The sequence below is a fragment of the Platalea leucorodia genome (genome assembly GCF_965183815.1).
Source record: "Platalea leucorodia genome assembly, chromosome: 8".
In the NCBI taxonomy this organism is placed as follows: Eukaryota; Metazoa; Chordata; class Aves; order Pelecaniformes; family Threskiornithidae; genus Platalea; species Platalea leucorodia.
Window position 1 is genome coordinate 19,443,204 of NC_138830.1, and position 16,185 is coordinate 19,459,388.

The 16,185-nt window shown below is 40.2% G+C and overlaps 1 protein-coding gene across 1 annotated transcript in view; it reads left to right on the forward strand.

Moving 5' to 3' along the window:
* The window catches only part of COL4A4 (collagen type IV alpha 4 chain), a gene marked incomplete at both ends in the record, with an annotated part of 70,289 nt that extends 57,609 nt beyond the window's left edge, over positions 1–12,680 (forward strand). The window contains 10 exons of the mRNA XM_082319154.1: positions 485–556; positions 1,344–1,472; positions 3,327–3,434; positions 4,320–4,475; positions 5,155–5,253; positions 6,437–6,568; positions 8,719–8,835; positions 9,579–9,767; positions 11,525–11,811; positions 12,417–12,680. Of these exons, the coding sequence (XP_082175280.1) occupies positions 485–556; positions 1,344–1,472; positions 3,327–3,434; positions 4,320–4,475; positions 5,155–5,253; positions 6,437–6,568; positions 8,719–8,835; positions 9,579–9,767; positions 11,525–11,811; positions 12,417–12,680 (1,553 nt within the window). The remainder of the gene's footprint in view (positions 1–484; positions 557–1,343; positions 1,473–3,326; positions 3,435–4,319; positions 4,476–5,154; positions 5,254–6,436; positions 6,569–8,718; positions 8,836–9,578; positions 9,768–11,524; positions 11,812–12,416) is intronic.
* Between the last annotated feature and the right edge of the window lie 3,505 nt (positions 12,681–16,185).

Consider the following 16,185-nt stretch of genomic DNA (forward strand, 5'->3'; position numbering starts at 1 on the left):
GCCCTTACCTTTGCAACAGAAGCTGTGAAGAAGTTCCAGCTTTACAGTTATTTTAGGTAGTGCCTGCATCCCAGTCACGTGGTCATGTAGTGATAACGCAGCTAACTTTGGACTAGTTGATCACATGTAGCAATAGTAGTCTAGCCACAGACACAAGGTTCTCTATAGAGTAAATTAGCCCATACTGAGCTTCCTGCTGCTAGCTGCAGTATAGAAATACCTAAAGGATTAAAAGGTGTGTTTTCTGATTGCTTTGATGTGAAACTGCATTATGATTGCTATTTTCAGATTTCTCATGTTTTCCTTTCCCAAAAGACTGCACTCAGGTGCAATGTGATCATGTCTTCAGTTGCCAATAAGACTCAAATTCAGCAAATACCCTATCCTGAGCCAGAATGTGTTGTCAGAAAAAAAAAGGCATAATTTTTAATTGTGACTTTAAAGGATTATTGTGGTACCCAGTCATGCCTGTAATACCTCTCAGGTCTTCCTGGACTGCCCGGACTGGATGGCTTGGATGGACTAAAAGGTCAAAAAGGTTCTGCAGGAGCTCCAGGTAAAGGAGGGAAATAGCTATGTGGAACAGAAAGTCGTCTCTTAAATGACTGAATGTGCAAGGAATGATGCACGTTATTTTGATATTTGCCTTGCCCAGAAGATATCATTAAGGCTCAGACTAAACTTTCAAACAGAATCTGAAGTATGCCTAATGACTCACCTGCAGTTATTTGTGGGGAAAACTTTAAAACTTCCATTACTCAAATAGTTTTGTTGGAACCTTTCAAGGCTGTTTATAAAATGAAAATGTTCAGTGCAGATGATTCAAAGTAGAGCCAAGTCTTCAGGTTTTTTATATGTAAAAGATAAAACTAACAAATTAAAAGGAGACTTATGAAATCCCAGCCCCATTAAAGTCTATGGGATTGTGCCACAAACTTAAGAGGAACCTGGATTTCACTCACACTGATCTATTTGCAACTTTCAAAAGGTGCTTTTGAAGCAGTATTAAAAAACAGTGCTCACCATCTATCTAGAGATTACAAATTTATGCTGATAGAAAACTAAATTTAGGACCGTGCAATCAGTTTACATTTCAAGTTACAGACAATAATGACACCATATAAAATAACCCCCGAAGAAAAAAAGCAAAGAGATGACTTTCTTTGAAAGAGATGAATTAGGGCCAGATTCAACAAAACTCTATCCAGCTTCCAGGAGAGAACCAGAAAAATAGCACTAGGCAACCCTTGCAAGGAGGAACATCTGCAGCTGGTATTTCTATTCTGCACATCTGTATTTGTACTCACTGTAAGCTTTATGTACATAATTGTTTTCCTATAAAGGTCAAAGTGAAACAGGGCCCCCAGGATACTCGGGAGAACTTGGACCAAAAGGAGACAGAGGTGAACCTGGATGGCCTGGTATTTCTATTCCAGGCCCCCCTGGAGAAAGGGGATTCCCAGGATTCCCAGGTAAGAAAGGGTTTTCTCCTTAGTGGTGCCCTGCAGAGTTGAAATGAAGCTCATACAGGCTCTTCCCCTAGTTAATATGAACATTAATACATACCCAGAAGATTCCCTCCTTAAAAACATTTCTGTTGCAATAACATGACGATGTTTCCTGAGTAGATACAGAGACCCTAGTATTTCTTGTTTATTATGTTACAGGAGAGGAAAGAATGAGAACAGAAAATGATGGACTTGGACAGACTCAGGGAACTGCTAGGTGGAGCTGCCTCTTGGGAAGAAATTCCTGAAGAAAAAGAGTGCAGGAGATCTGGTAGTCACAGAAATATAGTAAATCTGTCAACTATTCTGATGTAAATGCAAGATGGAACTGTATCACAAGATTGCTATGATAATATTTAAGAGCCTTGGTGATACAGGAATTGCATAGAAATAGGAAAAAGCAAATGCTTGAGGAAAGGCCACTAAGAAGGTTAAGAGATTGGAGCATCTGTCATATGAGGAGAGGCTGAGGGAGCGGGAATTGTTTAGCCTCCAGAAGAGAAGGCTCAGGGGGGATTTTATCAATGTGTATAAGCAGCTGATGGGAAGGACATGGAGACAAGATTCTTCATAGTGGTATCCAGTGACAGGGCAAGAGGCAATGGGCACAAACTGACATACAGGAAATTCTACTTAAATATAAGGAAAAGTTTTGTTTTTGCTGTGAGGATAATTGAATGCAGGAACAGGTTGCCCCGAGAAGTTATGAAGTGTCTGTCCTTGGAGATACTCAAAACCTAGCTGGACAGAGTCTTAGGCAACCTGCTGTAGCTGACCCTGCTTTGAGGAGAGGGTTGGACTAGGAAGTCTCCAGAGGCCCATTCAGGCCTCAGCAATTCTGTGATCAGAAGTGACATTAGCTTTACCAAACCTTGCCACAGTGTCACATAACACACAGAAGAAAAATAGCGGAGGTGAATTCTGGTGACGTGAATTATTCTACGATGAAGACGCAGTCATTTTTCTCAATTCAGTTACTAGTTTGTGAATGTCAACAGAATGGTGCTGTTGAGGAAAAAAGAGAAAAAGTTTAATTCTAAGATGTATTAATGCTGCTTGACATAGGATGGGCAAGGCCTCCCATGGTATGTCCAGCTTTGACAAATTAGGGAGAACTCCCTAGAGAGTAAATGGAAGGATGGGGTCGAAAACAAGACTGAAGAAACTAGATTTGGTTTTTTGTGAAAAAGAGAAGGCAACAAAGTGCAACACGTGCTAACAAGCTGCGACTATTCAAAAGTGTTATGCAGAGGATTGTAACCCCTAATCCTTCCAGCCTGTCACATGTAAGGGCACTAACATCTTATTTTGCAAAAATCCAGATTAGGATTTTTTTTATCGGGAAAATTAGGAAAAAAAATACATTTAAGACTAGTAAGCTCATCTTGTTCATTGAGGTTTTTAGGAAACGGCTGAACTCACTTTTGCTAGGAACAATCTGTGAATACTTATCCTGTCCCAGGCAGAATGATTTCATAATCCCCACTCGTCTTACATTTTTACCATTTCTCCCATTGTTAGAATTCAGGAGAAGGCGGCTATTTGTGGCAATATGCCAATGTGTGATGATGCACTCTTTAGTTTAAGTAGATTTTATGGCAAGAATTAAAAAATTTAAAAAGATAACAAATATTTTTACTTCTACACGATGTCTTCATTAGCCTAATCACTGGTATGTTCAGTATACAAGTAAGAGCATACATTACCTCCATGACTTCACATGTCAGCTATCTTTTAGTTAGTAACTTATTTCTATAACATAAAAAAACCTCAGATTTTTTTTCTTTCTTTTTTTTTTTGTAAAATGTGATCCCTTAGGTAGAAGAGGACCTGTTGGACCTACTGGACCTATGGGAAGATCTCCTGATAGTGCTTCTCCTGGTCCTCCAGGTGATCAAGGACCACCTGGCTTAGATGGCATCAGAGGTATTAAAACCAAAAATACCAAATTTGATCATGTAAAAAGCCCCTGAGGCTACTAGGAGTCACTGGGTTTCCATCTGTGGAACAATGTATAAAAGTGCACAGGAAACAAAGAAACCAATGAATACCTCAGCGAATACACAGAGAATTGAACACTGGATAGATCACAAGAGCAAAGATAAAATAGAGATCTCCAGATTCAGTTTTCTGGCCTGTATGGTAATTCTGTACAAGGTCTGCTGCTACAACGTATCTCGATTTCCACAGAAGCAAATAGAAATAAGATTACTGGCCTCTCTTCCTGGCAAGAAGGATAAAACACATTGTCCGGAAGCCTGTCGTTAGTAAACCCACAAAAAGCTTTCCAATCTAAATCCAGCCCTGGGAAAGCTAAAGCTGGCAACCCTTTTGTAAGCATTTATATAGACCTCACTTCTGTTACAAGCAGGGGTTGCCAAGGGATCCAATCAATTCCTATAGATTCTGGTCCTCAAATGGAGCTCTTTCAAGTTGTTATGATCCCTTACATGAAGTATTATCTGAACCCTTCCTTACCCAGTACGAAGACTTCCTTCCTGTTGGGAAACGGGATGGAGATTGGAAGGGTAAGCCACGCTATAATAAATACAGAGAAACTGTCTCAATGCACGTAACATTAACTTGCCACCTTTTGCTTGCACAGAATCTACATAGTTTTGGGAGCTATTCCTATTATTGTCTTCCTTACAATGCCTTGGACAAAGGCTAATGCTGATATTTCCAAAAATATGCAAGGGCTGTCCTAGGTCCCAGGGAAAAAACCCAAAAGCAAAAAAACCAATGGAACATGGCTATTTTTGGATGTTTATGCTTTGTGCATATATTAAGAATGAAGTTCTTTTACCATAGGTCAGCCTGGGAATCCTGGTCCTCCTGGAGAGACTATCTTTGTACGAGGGGATCCAGGTGATACCGGTATTCGAGGGGCACCAGGTAATCCTGGGCAGCGAGGGCAACAAGGAGCCAGAGGTCTTCCAGGGAACCAAGGAAGAAGAGGCCCAAAGGGTATGATCTGAGATGTTTTTGACTCGCGTGTGCACTTATGCCTAGCCCTGTGCAAGTGAGCCTTGTGCACAGGGGATTGCCATTGGAGGCTGAGCCAGGCGGAAGAGGTAGGCTGGACATTTCGTAGCTCTGCCTTTTTACCTACAGATAACATAGGGCTGGGGTAGAAGGTCAGAGTAGAGCCAGATTCACATGTACTGCTTCCAAGAACTTGTTGGATGACTCCCCTACCAACCTGAGAATGAGGCAGTAAAACTTTTGAGTCTGCCAGATAAAGCAAACGTTGACCTCTCTACAGGGGTCATGAGAAACTACGGAAGATGCAGATGTGTTTGAACTAACACAGAGCCTCACATCTGTGCCGTATCAATAGCTTTGGGCTTTCAACAGATTTTTTAGTTTGAAAACAGGAATCTAGATACTCTCCTTCTTCCCCACACTGTGGAGAAGTCCTGTCTATACCAATCCCTTCCAATCTCTACAAAAAGAAAAGTCATAAATTTTAACTCGGTTCAAGACCAGGGAGAGAAGAGGAAAATGTGCATTTCTTTCTGGGAGACAACAGAGTTGAGCTGTCCCAAGCATTTTTTGTTACTCAAGCAGCCAGACTTCATCTTATTTATGTGTTCACCTTCTTGGAATGCAACCACATGTAACTGCACAACTACTTGCTTTCCAGGTCCTATGGGAATCCATGGCCCACAAGGTCCACCTGGTGCTATAGGACAACCAGGAGACCAAGGTTTTCCAGGAAAACCTGGTCCTAGAGGTCCCACAGGTACTTACGAACCTGTTGCTCATTGTCACTCAATTGTAACCGTGATCTTTCTGTCATATATAATCTTACTAACGTTTACTTGCATACAGACAATTTAAACAATCTCAGAAAAAAACCCAACTTGATTTCTCATTTGACGTGTAAAAATTTCTGAACTATGTATTTGTTTCCAGTGTCACCTCATGTAAATGATTTCACTTCTCATTCCATTCTTTACTCTAATTTACATGCCTGAAACTTGTTTCTACCTGCACCACAATGGCCGCAATCTGCTTTCCTTCCTGAAATCCTTCAGGTTTCATAGGTAGGTTCATGACTGTTGATTAGTGTTCTTTTCATGTGGGCTTCCTTCTGCATAGATACATTCCACTCTTATTAGAAGGTATTCTTGGCTTGGCTGCTAGGAATAGTAGATACCACTACAACAACATAGTTCTAATAGATTTTTCACATAAATAGCTAGCACTTCCAAGCAGACCAATATCATGATAGTGCTACATTGAGAAGTCTCATGCTATGATGTCAGACTTGTAAAACACACTTGTTTCAAATTATCATTTTGCTTTTTGTTGTCACATAAGATGCTTTCTAACCAAAAACTTAGCAAAAGCTTGAATCCTAACACTGGATTACTACAAACACTGAACTCTTAATCTGACTAAATTGATCCGATTCTGATTTTGTTCCAAAATGCAAATAGCCAATAGCTCCCAGTAACTTTCAATACATAAAATGTGGCCATTCTTTATTTTTTGTTATTATAATTCTTCTAGATGGATATTGTGGGTTAGCTTCTTTGGCCTGCTTTTTGATGGTTTTGCAGCTACAGAATAGGCAAAGTACTGTACGTCTTCACATGTGCTAAGGTGTTTGCACTGAAGCTCGGTAGACTTTAGGCTTTAACTTAAATCAGTTTGGGGCATATTAAGACAGAAACTGTACACCAAATATTTGAAACATATCAGCTAGCATATACTTGCTAACACATGCTTGCCATGCTGTTAAATGCTGTGCTAAAAGACTAAGAGTAAAATTAAAAGCAGTAAGACTCAATAATTCAAGATTTTAAAATACTTAAAGTATACACTTGAATAGCAAAACCAGCTAACAGTTATGTTGATTTTTCCCATGGGAGCTATTAACCAATCTTCTGTCTAATTTACTCTCCTGTTACACATTCCAGGTGACCCTGGTGAACCAGGAAAAATAGATGATTCATGCCCTGCAATCCCAGGGCCTCCTGGGGAAGCAGGGCAAAGAGGAGATGATGGCTCTGTAGGATTACCAGGGCCTATAGGCCACCCTGGACCCCAAGGTAAGCTTGTGTTTTGAAAGCTTGGATGTCCGTTTTAGCCATTTAGACAACCAATTGAAAAGGCTCAGAGTGTCAGTGTTACTCCTCTGTGTTCTACTGTGTCTCTTCCTCTTAAACAGTCTCCAGAAACAGTAGTGGGCTGGTTAATGCTGAGGATGATGGATCAATATAGCTGAACCAGGCCGCTTGAGCCTGCCTGCACTGCATCCCCTTTACCTAGGCGAGGAAGGGCAAAAGCATCAGGCACTGCTGAGAAAAAGAGTTCTTCAAATGGTATTTTTCCTTTTTACCAACAAATGAAAAAGCAATGCCTCAAACCACTCCTATCATTTGGACAGGTTATATTTGGAGGATGCTAAAAATATACATGCTTTAAAATTTAGCAATAATGAATCACAAAGTTCTGCTAACCAAAGTCCTAAAAGGACACTGAAGTCAGAGAGCTGGCTACAATGGCACTTTTTATCTGTTAGAACACAAAAAAGTTACCACAAAAGAAAACCGACCAAAGAGATCTTAAAAAGAGGTGGTGAAAGACTGAAACATTCTTCTGACAGATAAAAAGAAAACAAGGGTGATGCTGATACTGATGATTCCAACAGAGTGGCCATCTTCATAGAAATATAGCATAGCATGTCTATGTAGTGTCTTCAGTTTAAGTTGTGTCTAAATGTGGTGTCTTCAGTTTAGGTAGTGGAATCCCTCAGGTGATTTTAGATATTTCCTACTTGGGAAACCAAAGTTTGCTGTGATGACTGCACTGGACATCCACTGTCTCCAGAGAGAAGATCCGTGCTTTTCTCCTAGGAGATTCCCTGCAGTAGTCATTCCCCTCATGAAAGTGAACACAAGGCAATTTTCAGCAAACTATCTAGTTTTACATATCTTAATTGATTTACCAACTAAAAGGTGTTTCTGAGGTTGAATTGCTGTGTTTCCATTATATATGTCATTAAAACAGTTTCTGTAAAACCAGATGATACAATGATACATACTCTCACTGGTTTTATGAAAGAAACACTTACTAATGCTTTTCCTTTCCTTAAGATAGCAGAATTCCAATTTTCTCCCGGCTTGAAAGGCAAACTGGAGGTTTTACTGGCAAAAGCAATGTGTATTACTAAAACTTCAGCGTACTTGAGCTTTGGCAAAATAACTATGCAGCCAACATTGGAAAGCTGTTAAATTGTTGCAACTGGTTTAAATTTTCTCAATGAATCTAGTAAAAAGTAACATAGGGAAATTTTGAATGTTGTGAGACAACCTTGAATTACTCAGTCTGCAGGTTAAATAGCAAAATTTGCAAGGAATGAAACAGACACCACAAATGAGAAACAACTGTGGTGCTAGAGAAACATACTCATCCGAGTACCACTACCAGTGCTCATCTTTTACCAAAAGAGGAAAAACACTGCTGAGTGCAGTAATACCTGACAAGTGTAACTTCGTTCAATTCAGATTATGTTTAAAGCAGCCAGTGAACAGGACCGTCACTGTCTGTGCCCTGCATATGAGACCTATCTTTTACGGTCACACTGTAACGAGGCCACACCTTGTTATCTGCTAATGTATAAAAATGCATGTACATATGAGAAATATAAAAAGGCGAGGCCGTCAGGAGCCTAAAAATGTCTTTACCCTTCGCCACTGGATGTAGTCCAATCCTGCAGTCCCTCCCTGTTCTGTAAGCACTCCAATATATGCATTACTTCACAGGAAGTTCAGTACATGTTTAAAGACTCTGCTGAATTGGGTTCTAAAAGATGAAGGCCTGCCATAGGATGAATTATAACTCATTACACGGTACAGATACTGATGGCAATTCTGCAAGAGGCTTGTCATGATAATGGTTGTTAGTGCTTTGATTTCAACTGTAAATCACACAAGTTCTGTAGAGAGGACATAAAACCTTATCAGCAGTTGCTGTTACTAAAGTCGTGCCTCTGAGCTACTGCTGTGCTCACAAGGTGAACAAGTTGTGAAGAGAATTCCCAGCAGAGAGCAGTTCTGCACCTCTCTGTCCTGAAGCGTCATTTCTTGGTGGCGTCAGTTCTGCCGACTGGCCCTTTGCATGCTGCCTATGTTTGGAAAATGTATAACTTTTAAATGCAGCCGTATGAAGGGAAAGTGCATACTTTGTATTTATCTAGGAAGAAAAGGTGAAGAAGGGTCATGTGGCCTGCCAGGTCAAGATGGCTTACCTGGGGCACCTGGACCACCAGGTGACCAGGGGAATAGAGGAGAGCAAGGATACGCCGGGCCACAGGGTAAGAACGGAACATGACTTTTGGGTGAGAGATGTGTGAGACAATGCATAGACTAACTTTTCTCTCTACTCCCCCAATTCACACATGGATACATCCGCCTCTAGACTGAGATACCACAACACTTCTTTCCCCCTCTCAGTTCAAGCACTGATAGTGACATTTGTGAATCATTTCATAACACATAGAAAGACCTATCGGAAGAAAATTTATCTCAGCATCCATTATTAACCAGAAAGGCAATTAACCACACATGCTTAAACACCATATATCAATAGGTATGCATTTCTGAGTCAGGGCTAATGGTGCAACTGTCTGTGAGTAATTAAAATTGTATTTTAACTGTGACTGCTGTTTAATAAATTAATGGTTTAATACATATGTGAGGAAAGGGCATCGACTGTTACTGCAGAGATTCAAATTCAGTCCAGACAAGCCATCCCAGTGAGTAAGTCTGGGAAATCATTGCCCACCTCAGTTCATTTCTTAATCCATACAGTACAGGACCGAGGCACAATAGTAAAGCCAACTGTCAAGCATTCAGTGGCAATCTAGTTCATTTCTCTCCCATAAGAAGGATAACACGAGTCTACTGCTGTCTTTATTGCCCATGACAACCTGTGAAGTTGTATTATATTCAGTCAGGAACACCTCACCAAACACTTAAATATAGTAAAAGATAGAAGTTCACACTAGCTATGTGTTCATACAAGTAAATTTATTTTACCTTTTCTCCTACGTATAAGGTCCACCTGGCCAGACCGGTATCCCAGGACCACCAGGCCCCCATGTTAGATCTGCAAGTGGATTCTTGCTCGTCCTTCACAGTCAGTCGGACAGAGAACCACTCTGTCCACAGGGGATGCCAAAATTATGGACTGGCTATAGTCTGTTGTACCTGGAAGGACAAGAGAAAGCTCATAATCAAGATCTTGGTACGTGTTGTAGTACCTAATTCCTCTCCAGTTAAGGTCTGATATGGTGTGATCTGTACAATGAAAGACAAGTTAAATGGAGCACACTAGAGAATCATCAATTATTTATTTTCTACAGACTCAAAACTAATTTACACCAATTATAATGAATTTGGTTATGCTGCCCTATTATGTGACCTATTTAAAATGGCTATCTGCTGCTGCGCAATTGAATGAAAAAAGTATTTCTACCTCTAAGTAATTTTGAATAGAAGTTGGAGAGGTGAGTGGTTTATCTCACTCATCCTGACTAGTCATTTTAGGCTGTCTTTGAACTCACTGGAGAGATTTTCCTAGATCAGGAATCTCATTTGGCCACTCTGAAATAACTCCCTGGAGGATCTGCTCCTTTTTACTATAGAGACAGCTTGGGAAAAAGAGCTGGTTAAGTTCGGTGGTTACAGTTGGATAGTGTACATAAGCTTTACAAATAAAATGATGCATCTTGTGTCCACCAGAATTGTGTGCTTTTAAGAGTCAGAAGCTAGCATTTTTTGGAAAAGACAGAGCCAAATTTCTCTCAAAGACAGCTCATTTTGGTGTCTTGGGTCATTTTTCTACAATTCTGTCTAAAATTAGCTGTCTAAATAAGCCGCCTGACTTGCAGCCTGAGAAACTGATTGGCAGCCATTTGCACAGAAGTAGTTTCCTAAATTCTTGCTGACTTGTTATACAAGAGGCATAGAAGTCTCCCAGGAGAAAAGATCAAGGACCTAATAAGCTGAACAAAAAAAGAAGTGTTTAAAAGAGCAATAAAAAGAGATATTTTTAGTACAGCAGTGCTGTTTTGAAATGTTTTCACTATTGTGTGCTTGGCATTCCCCAGGAGAGCCAGTTGGTAACAGAATGCCTTGTAACAGCAGTGAAAATAAGATTCAAAGAAAATAAAGTCCTTGTTTCCTGTGACCAGTGTGTTCTTTTTGCAGGCATTTTCCCTACTCAGGCTACTCCAGATGCTTTATTAGTACTGGAATGGAATATTATCAGTGATAAACAAAACTGGCTTCTGTACAGAAATGTCATATGTCTTTAGAGGCGGCATTAGGGTTTGGGGGCATTAAAGAAATAATACATCACACGCAAAGTTAAAGGCAGAACATATATGCAGTGATTATTATTGTTAACTAAATAGGTCATCATGAAACTGTTCTAAATTCAGTTCTGGAAGAACTTCACCTCTGAAGTATGCTGAAGTATGCACTAGGCACTTCTTGATTCCCACTGATGTCTGCCTGATGAGAACAGCTGCTGAGATTTCAGCTCAATGCACTGGTAGCAACGGCTTGTCATACTTTACAAAAATTTTCTATTTATCCGCATCGGCATTTGGTTTCTCATTGCTCCTAATGAGTTTGTAAATAGCTGATCTTCTTTTAAACCAGCCACCACCTCTTGCCTAATTTATTTTTCAGCGTTGGCACAGCTGAGAAATTTGTTATCGTAACTGTTTCCCATGGTGACAAACTACATCATCTTTAAAAACTGGACTGTGACCCAATTAGATATTATTGGTCAGAGGAAGATACTTATTGGTAAAAAAAACTTTCCATTTTCAATATAACTAGCGATTTTGGTAAAGAGCCCGGGAGGTTTAAGATCTGTGAATAATGTAACTCCTTGTTAAGATATATAATTTTGCAGCAACATTGGCCAGAATACTATTTTCAGCTTACCTAGAAAAAAGTGGAGTAATTTTCATCATTTGTTATTATTTTCAGGTCTGGCAGGATCTTGTCTTCCTGTGTTTAATACCATGCCCTTTGCTTACTGTAATATCAACCAAGTTTGTTACTACGCCAGCCGAAATGATAAGTCTTACTGGTTGTCAAGTGCTGCTCCTTTACCAATGATGCCACTCTCTGAAGAAGAAATACAACCATACATAAGCAGATGCGCTGTATGTGAGGCCCCGGCCCAAGCGGTGGCAGTTCACAGCCAAGATCAGTCAATTCCTCCCTGCCCAGTGAACTGGAGGAGTCTTTGGATAGGATATTCTTTTTTGATGGTAAGAGTCTGGGCACGGGATCATTTATAGAATTTTCTTTCATACAGCTCTTGCATTCCAAAGGTTCAAAGATTTTTAGCTCTGAAAAGTAAACTATCCAATGTCTAGCAAACATTAAAAAGGAAAATTCACAAAAAGAAACAAGATGAGGGCGAGTTCCAAATTGCAGAACTTGGCTGTAGCTATATACGCTAAAGTCATAGCCTTAAGCTACACATCTCTTAAAATTACAAAGATTTTGCTTGCTTGTCTTTGATAAACAATGGGATTTTCGTGTACAAAGACACACTTTTCAGAATTAGAGGCCCAGGTCTTTTTAATGCCATCCTCTAGTTACACTTGGAGAAGTTCAGATAACAGCATTGTTTAGAATCAACCTGGAGTACTCTTCAGTTTGATAAATACCAGAAAAATAAGTCAGCTGGCTCTAGACATTTGAGATTAACTCATTACAGAGCAAATTAAGGTTTTCTCCAGCAAAGGAAGCTTACTCTGACTTAAGAGCACCAAAAATAGCACAGTTAAAAGCAAATAAAGTCAGAAAAAGACAGATTAACATAATTTTTTCATGCACAGTTATCAAGTTCTTTCATTGTTCTTTCCAGCACACCGGATCTGGTGATCAGGGTGGTGGACAGTCCCTTATGTCACCTGGAAGTTGCCTAGAAGACTTCAGATCAGCACCATTCATCGAATGCCAGGGCCAGCGGGGAACATGTCAATTTTTTGCTAATGAATACAGTTTCTGGCTAACAACCGTGATGCCCGAATTGCAGTTTGCCTCAGCCCCCCTGTCAGGAACCCTTAAAGAAGGACAAGAGCAGAGGAAAAAAATCAGTAGATGCCAGGTATGCATGAAGCATGGCTAACAAGCAAAACAAGAATGAACAGCTAGAGTGAGACTTGCGTAAGGATGAACGACATGCTAAAGGTTTCAACAGTATTTAATATTTGAATATATTTGAAAGCATGCAGTACTGTTCTTTTTGTTTGAATGGATTATAAGACTGAAAGACGAAAGATCTGTTGAGCCTCATCCACCCATGTACACACATCTACAGGTAGTAAAATCTAGTGTAAACAACTTAATTCAAAAAAATGAAACTGTCACATTGGAGTCCACTGCCATAATATACAGGTAAGAAGGTGAGCTTGGAGGGTTGAATCAAGGCGGGAATACCAAGGAAACCATACCGGTTGTGAAAGGCAATGGATTTCCTACTAGAAATGGCATTTACAACAGGAAGAGTATGTGCATTTATATGGCATATTATGAATATTTATCTTTACAGATACAGATATGCAAACATACAAATGTCTTAAAGCCCTATAGCTGAATTTCCCAAGCTACAGAAACTTGCACATGCTGTTTCCGAGGGGAGGGGAAAACGTCATTGTTAAAAAAACCCCTCATAATAAAAACAATGACGATCAAAGTCTTTCACCATTGCAGTACCGAATCAAACTGCGAAAGAACCGTTAACTGGGCTTTTATAAGCAACAAAAAGTTGCAGATCCATTTAACAGCAGATTACGTAAGAAAATAAAATTAGCTGAGATAACGAATCCTTAAAAAGCTATATTTATTTTCGCAATTAATTTCTAAGAGCAGTTAAGTTAAATTATTAAGCTCCGATCCAAGTAGCTGAAGAAACAAAGCAGTTTCTAATATTAATTGAAAAGAAATAGTAGCATGGTGAGAAAATGGGTGAACTTATCTGAGTGATGAATATAAGAAGTGTTAGGACAATTGTCTAAAGTTGAAGCTAATAAATTTTGTTCATTTTTTGCTTCTTTTTTTGTAAATACACCACCAAAAAAAGAACCATCACCTTTAAAGTCCTTATGGAATCATAGCTCTAGAGATGCTTTTTATTTTTTAAAGCATTGATTGTTAAAATGTTTATAAGCCAAAGCACTAATCGCCTTTTGAAAAAGTTAACACACATTTATACCTCCATTCATTCAGCTATAAAACCAGAACTATTAAATGCATATTTGAATCATGGTGAAACTACTGAAAACACAGATTACAAATGGAGAATTTATCATGTGCAGAAGGGCCACAAATGCTCCTTTTACTACTTAAATAAGCTACGTTTTACTAGAATGGAATAAAATGTTTTTTTCCAGCACTTTTCCTTTCAATTTGTGTTCACTAAGAGAGGTGCCCCCAGCAAATGGATTTTCAGGGAAACTGAGATCCACGTCCAAGAGTCCTAATTCAAAGAAAACTCCCCCTGAAACCAGCACAACAGGCTGATCAGCCAATTTAGAAGTTGGATACACAAACTCAAAGAGCAGGAAAGACAGACATTCCAGTCTCAGCCAGAGGAAAATAAAATAGTCAGAGGGTAAGTCCACTCAAGTGTAAATACATCAGACCGTGCAACTTCCTTCTGACAAAACCAGCCAGACCTCTCTGATCTGCTGTGCTTACGGCCAACTAGCTCTGCTGCTCTTTCCCCTGGGGAAGGGTTGGGAGCCCTCCTGGGACGCGTCCCGCTCCCCACCTGTCTGGGGGAACGTTTCCCCTTTGGTCCTCGCGGGCCACCGGGACAGGGCACACCTCTCGGTTCACTCTTCAGCAATCCCAGCTGCACGCTGCAGGTCTGGCACGCCACGCAGTCTTGTGAGGAGGGGCTAATCCCTACCGTTGAACTGTATGAAAGAATTTAATCCCCTCCTGCTTCAGGCAGCATCCCACACGCAGGCGAGACTGGCTTTCCGGTTTGAAGTAAAAACCAACGTCTCCAACCCGCAAGGTGCTCAGCAGCTTCGGAGCTTACTCCTGCGAGAAGAAAGCAGCCTGTAGAGAGGAGCACCACGCCTTAGCCACCTGTTCTTTAAGGTGCGCAAACTGTATTTCCAAAAAGGCCACAGCTAAAACCACAGTGGGCTGGCAGCTTCAGCTGATGTTCACAGTAGCAGAAAAATACCCCACTTCCTCAGGTGATGGCCCCATTTCCTCAGTGGATTTAGGTAATTCCACATTCAGGTCTCATTTATGAGCCTTTCCTGACAGTACTCGCCAGCAGCTCAGCCTCTTTCCAGGTTAGAAACTCCCTGGAGAAGCTTTGCTGGAAATATTTACAGTGGGGCTTTTGGTACTAACTGCACTTAGGTAAACAATAAAGAAAACCTTCTACGCCATGTTATCGCCAGCTTTGTCATAATAAGACAAGTTGAAGACAAGTAAGACGGAATAAAATGGAATTTTGGAACTGGATCTGTGTTCACCTAACTTGAACAATTACACAGAAAAACCTTAAAAAGCCATTTCCTGGCATTTTACCATCTTGCTCTTTTGTTTGATTTAAAAGCATCATGTAAACCAGTGATGTTTTTGTATTATTTTGATGCAGAGTTTTTGCACCTGTGCCAGTCACATTTTACTACGTTCTACAAGAACAGATTATATAGAAGATGTATTTTTAAGCTACCATTGATAGGTTAAATATTTAATAGGTGTGTAAATTCCTGTTTCGTGCTTAGCTGACTCTGTAAGGCATTTGTCAGGAATATTGTACTAATTCAAAATGAAATTGCAGATAAATTGCTTAATATTACAAAGCAAATAAGACAGACCAAAGTATAAAGCAGCATATGCTTTAATTCTGCATTCATTTGTCCAGTGACTATAAGCAGAAAAATAATTGGTAAATTATTCATAGGGGACCTAATTATGAAATTATGCGTGAAAAGGAATAGCTGGAACTGTTCGTGAGTAAAAACACTCCTAAAGGCAGTGGCCTTGTGCTAGTCCTTATAGTCCAAATTACCCTTACTGTTGCATTCAAGAGCTTTGGATCTTGTGTAGGCCCAGCACAGAAGTGAATTTTATCCTGAACAGCAGGCGGAATATTAATAGCAACACAGAAAATTATGCTGGCTACACTTGGAGGCCATTGGCATTAGAGCCGTTTGGGGTGAGCTGCCCAGGAATTAAATGCAGAACCCGTGATTTACAATGAGGAGACTTGCTCGCCCATCACCCCAGCAAGCCGCGGCATCCGTGTGCCTAGGAGGCAGGGAAGGTGCCTGGTGCGAGCTCCTGGCAAACCCTCAGGGCAGCTGTCAGATTCTTCTCTCTCCGCCACATCCCTCCGCATCAGGATTTTTGGAAGATGACTCGTGGAAGACAAATACTGCACAGCCTGAGCCCTGACCTGCTGTTAAGAAATGTGGCCAGTTTTGCTTTGTTTGCTGTTTTTCATAAGACAGAGAAAGGTGCACAGGCCTAATACTGAAAATGTCTTTTGAACTGAATTTCATCTTTTGCTGTATACAGAGCATGTCAAAAGGGAGAGACTAAAGCAAAACTGGAAACTGGTATCACTCATTTTATCACAATGGTGCTGTATTGTAAAAATA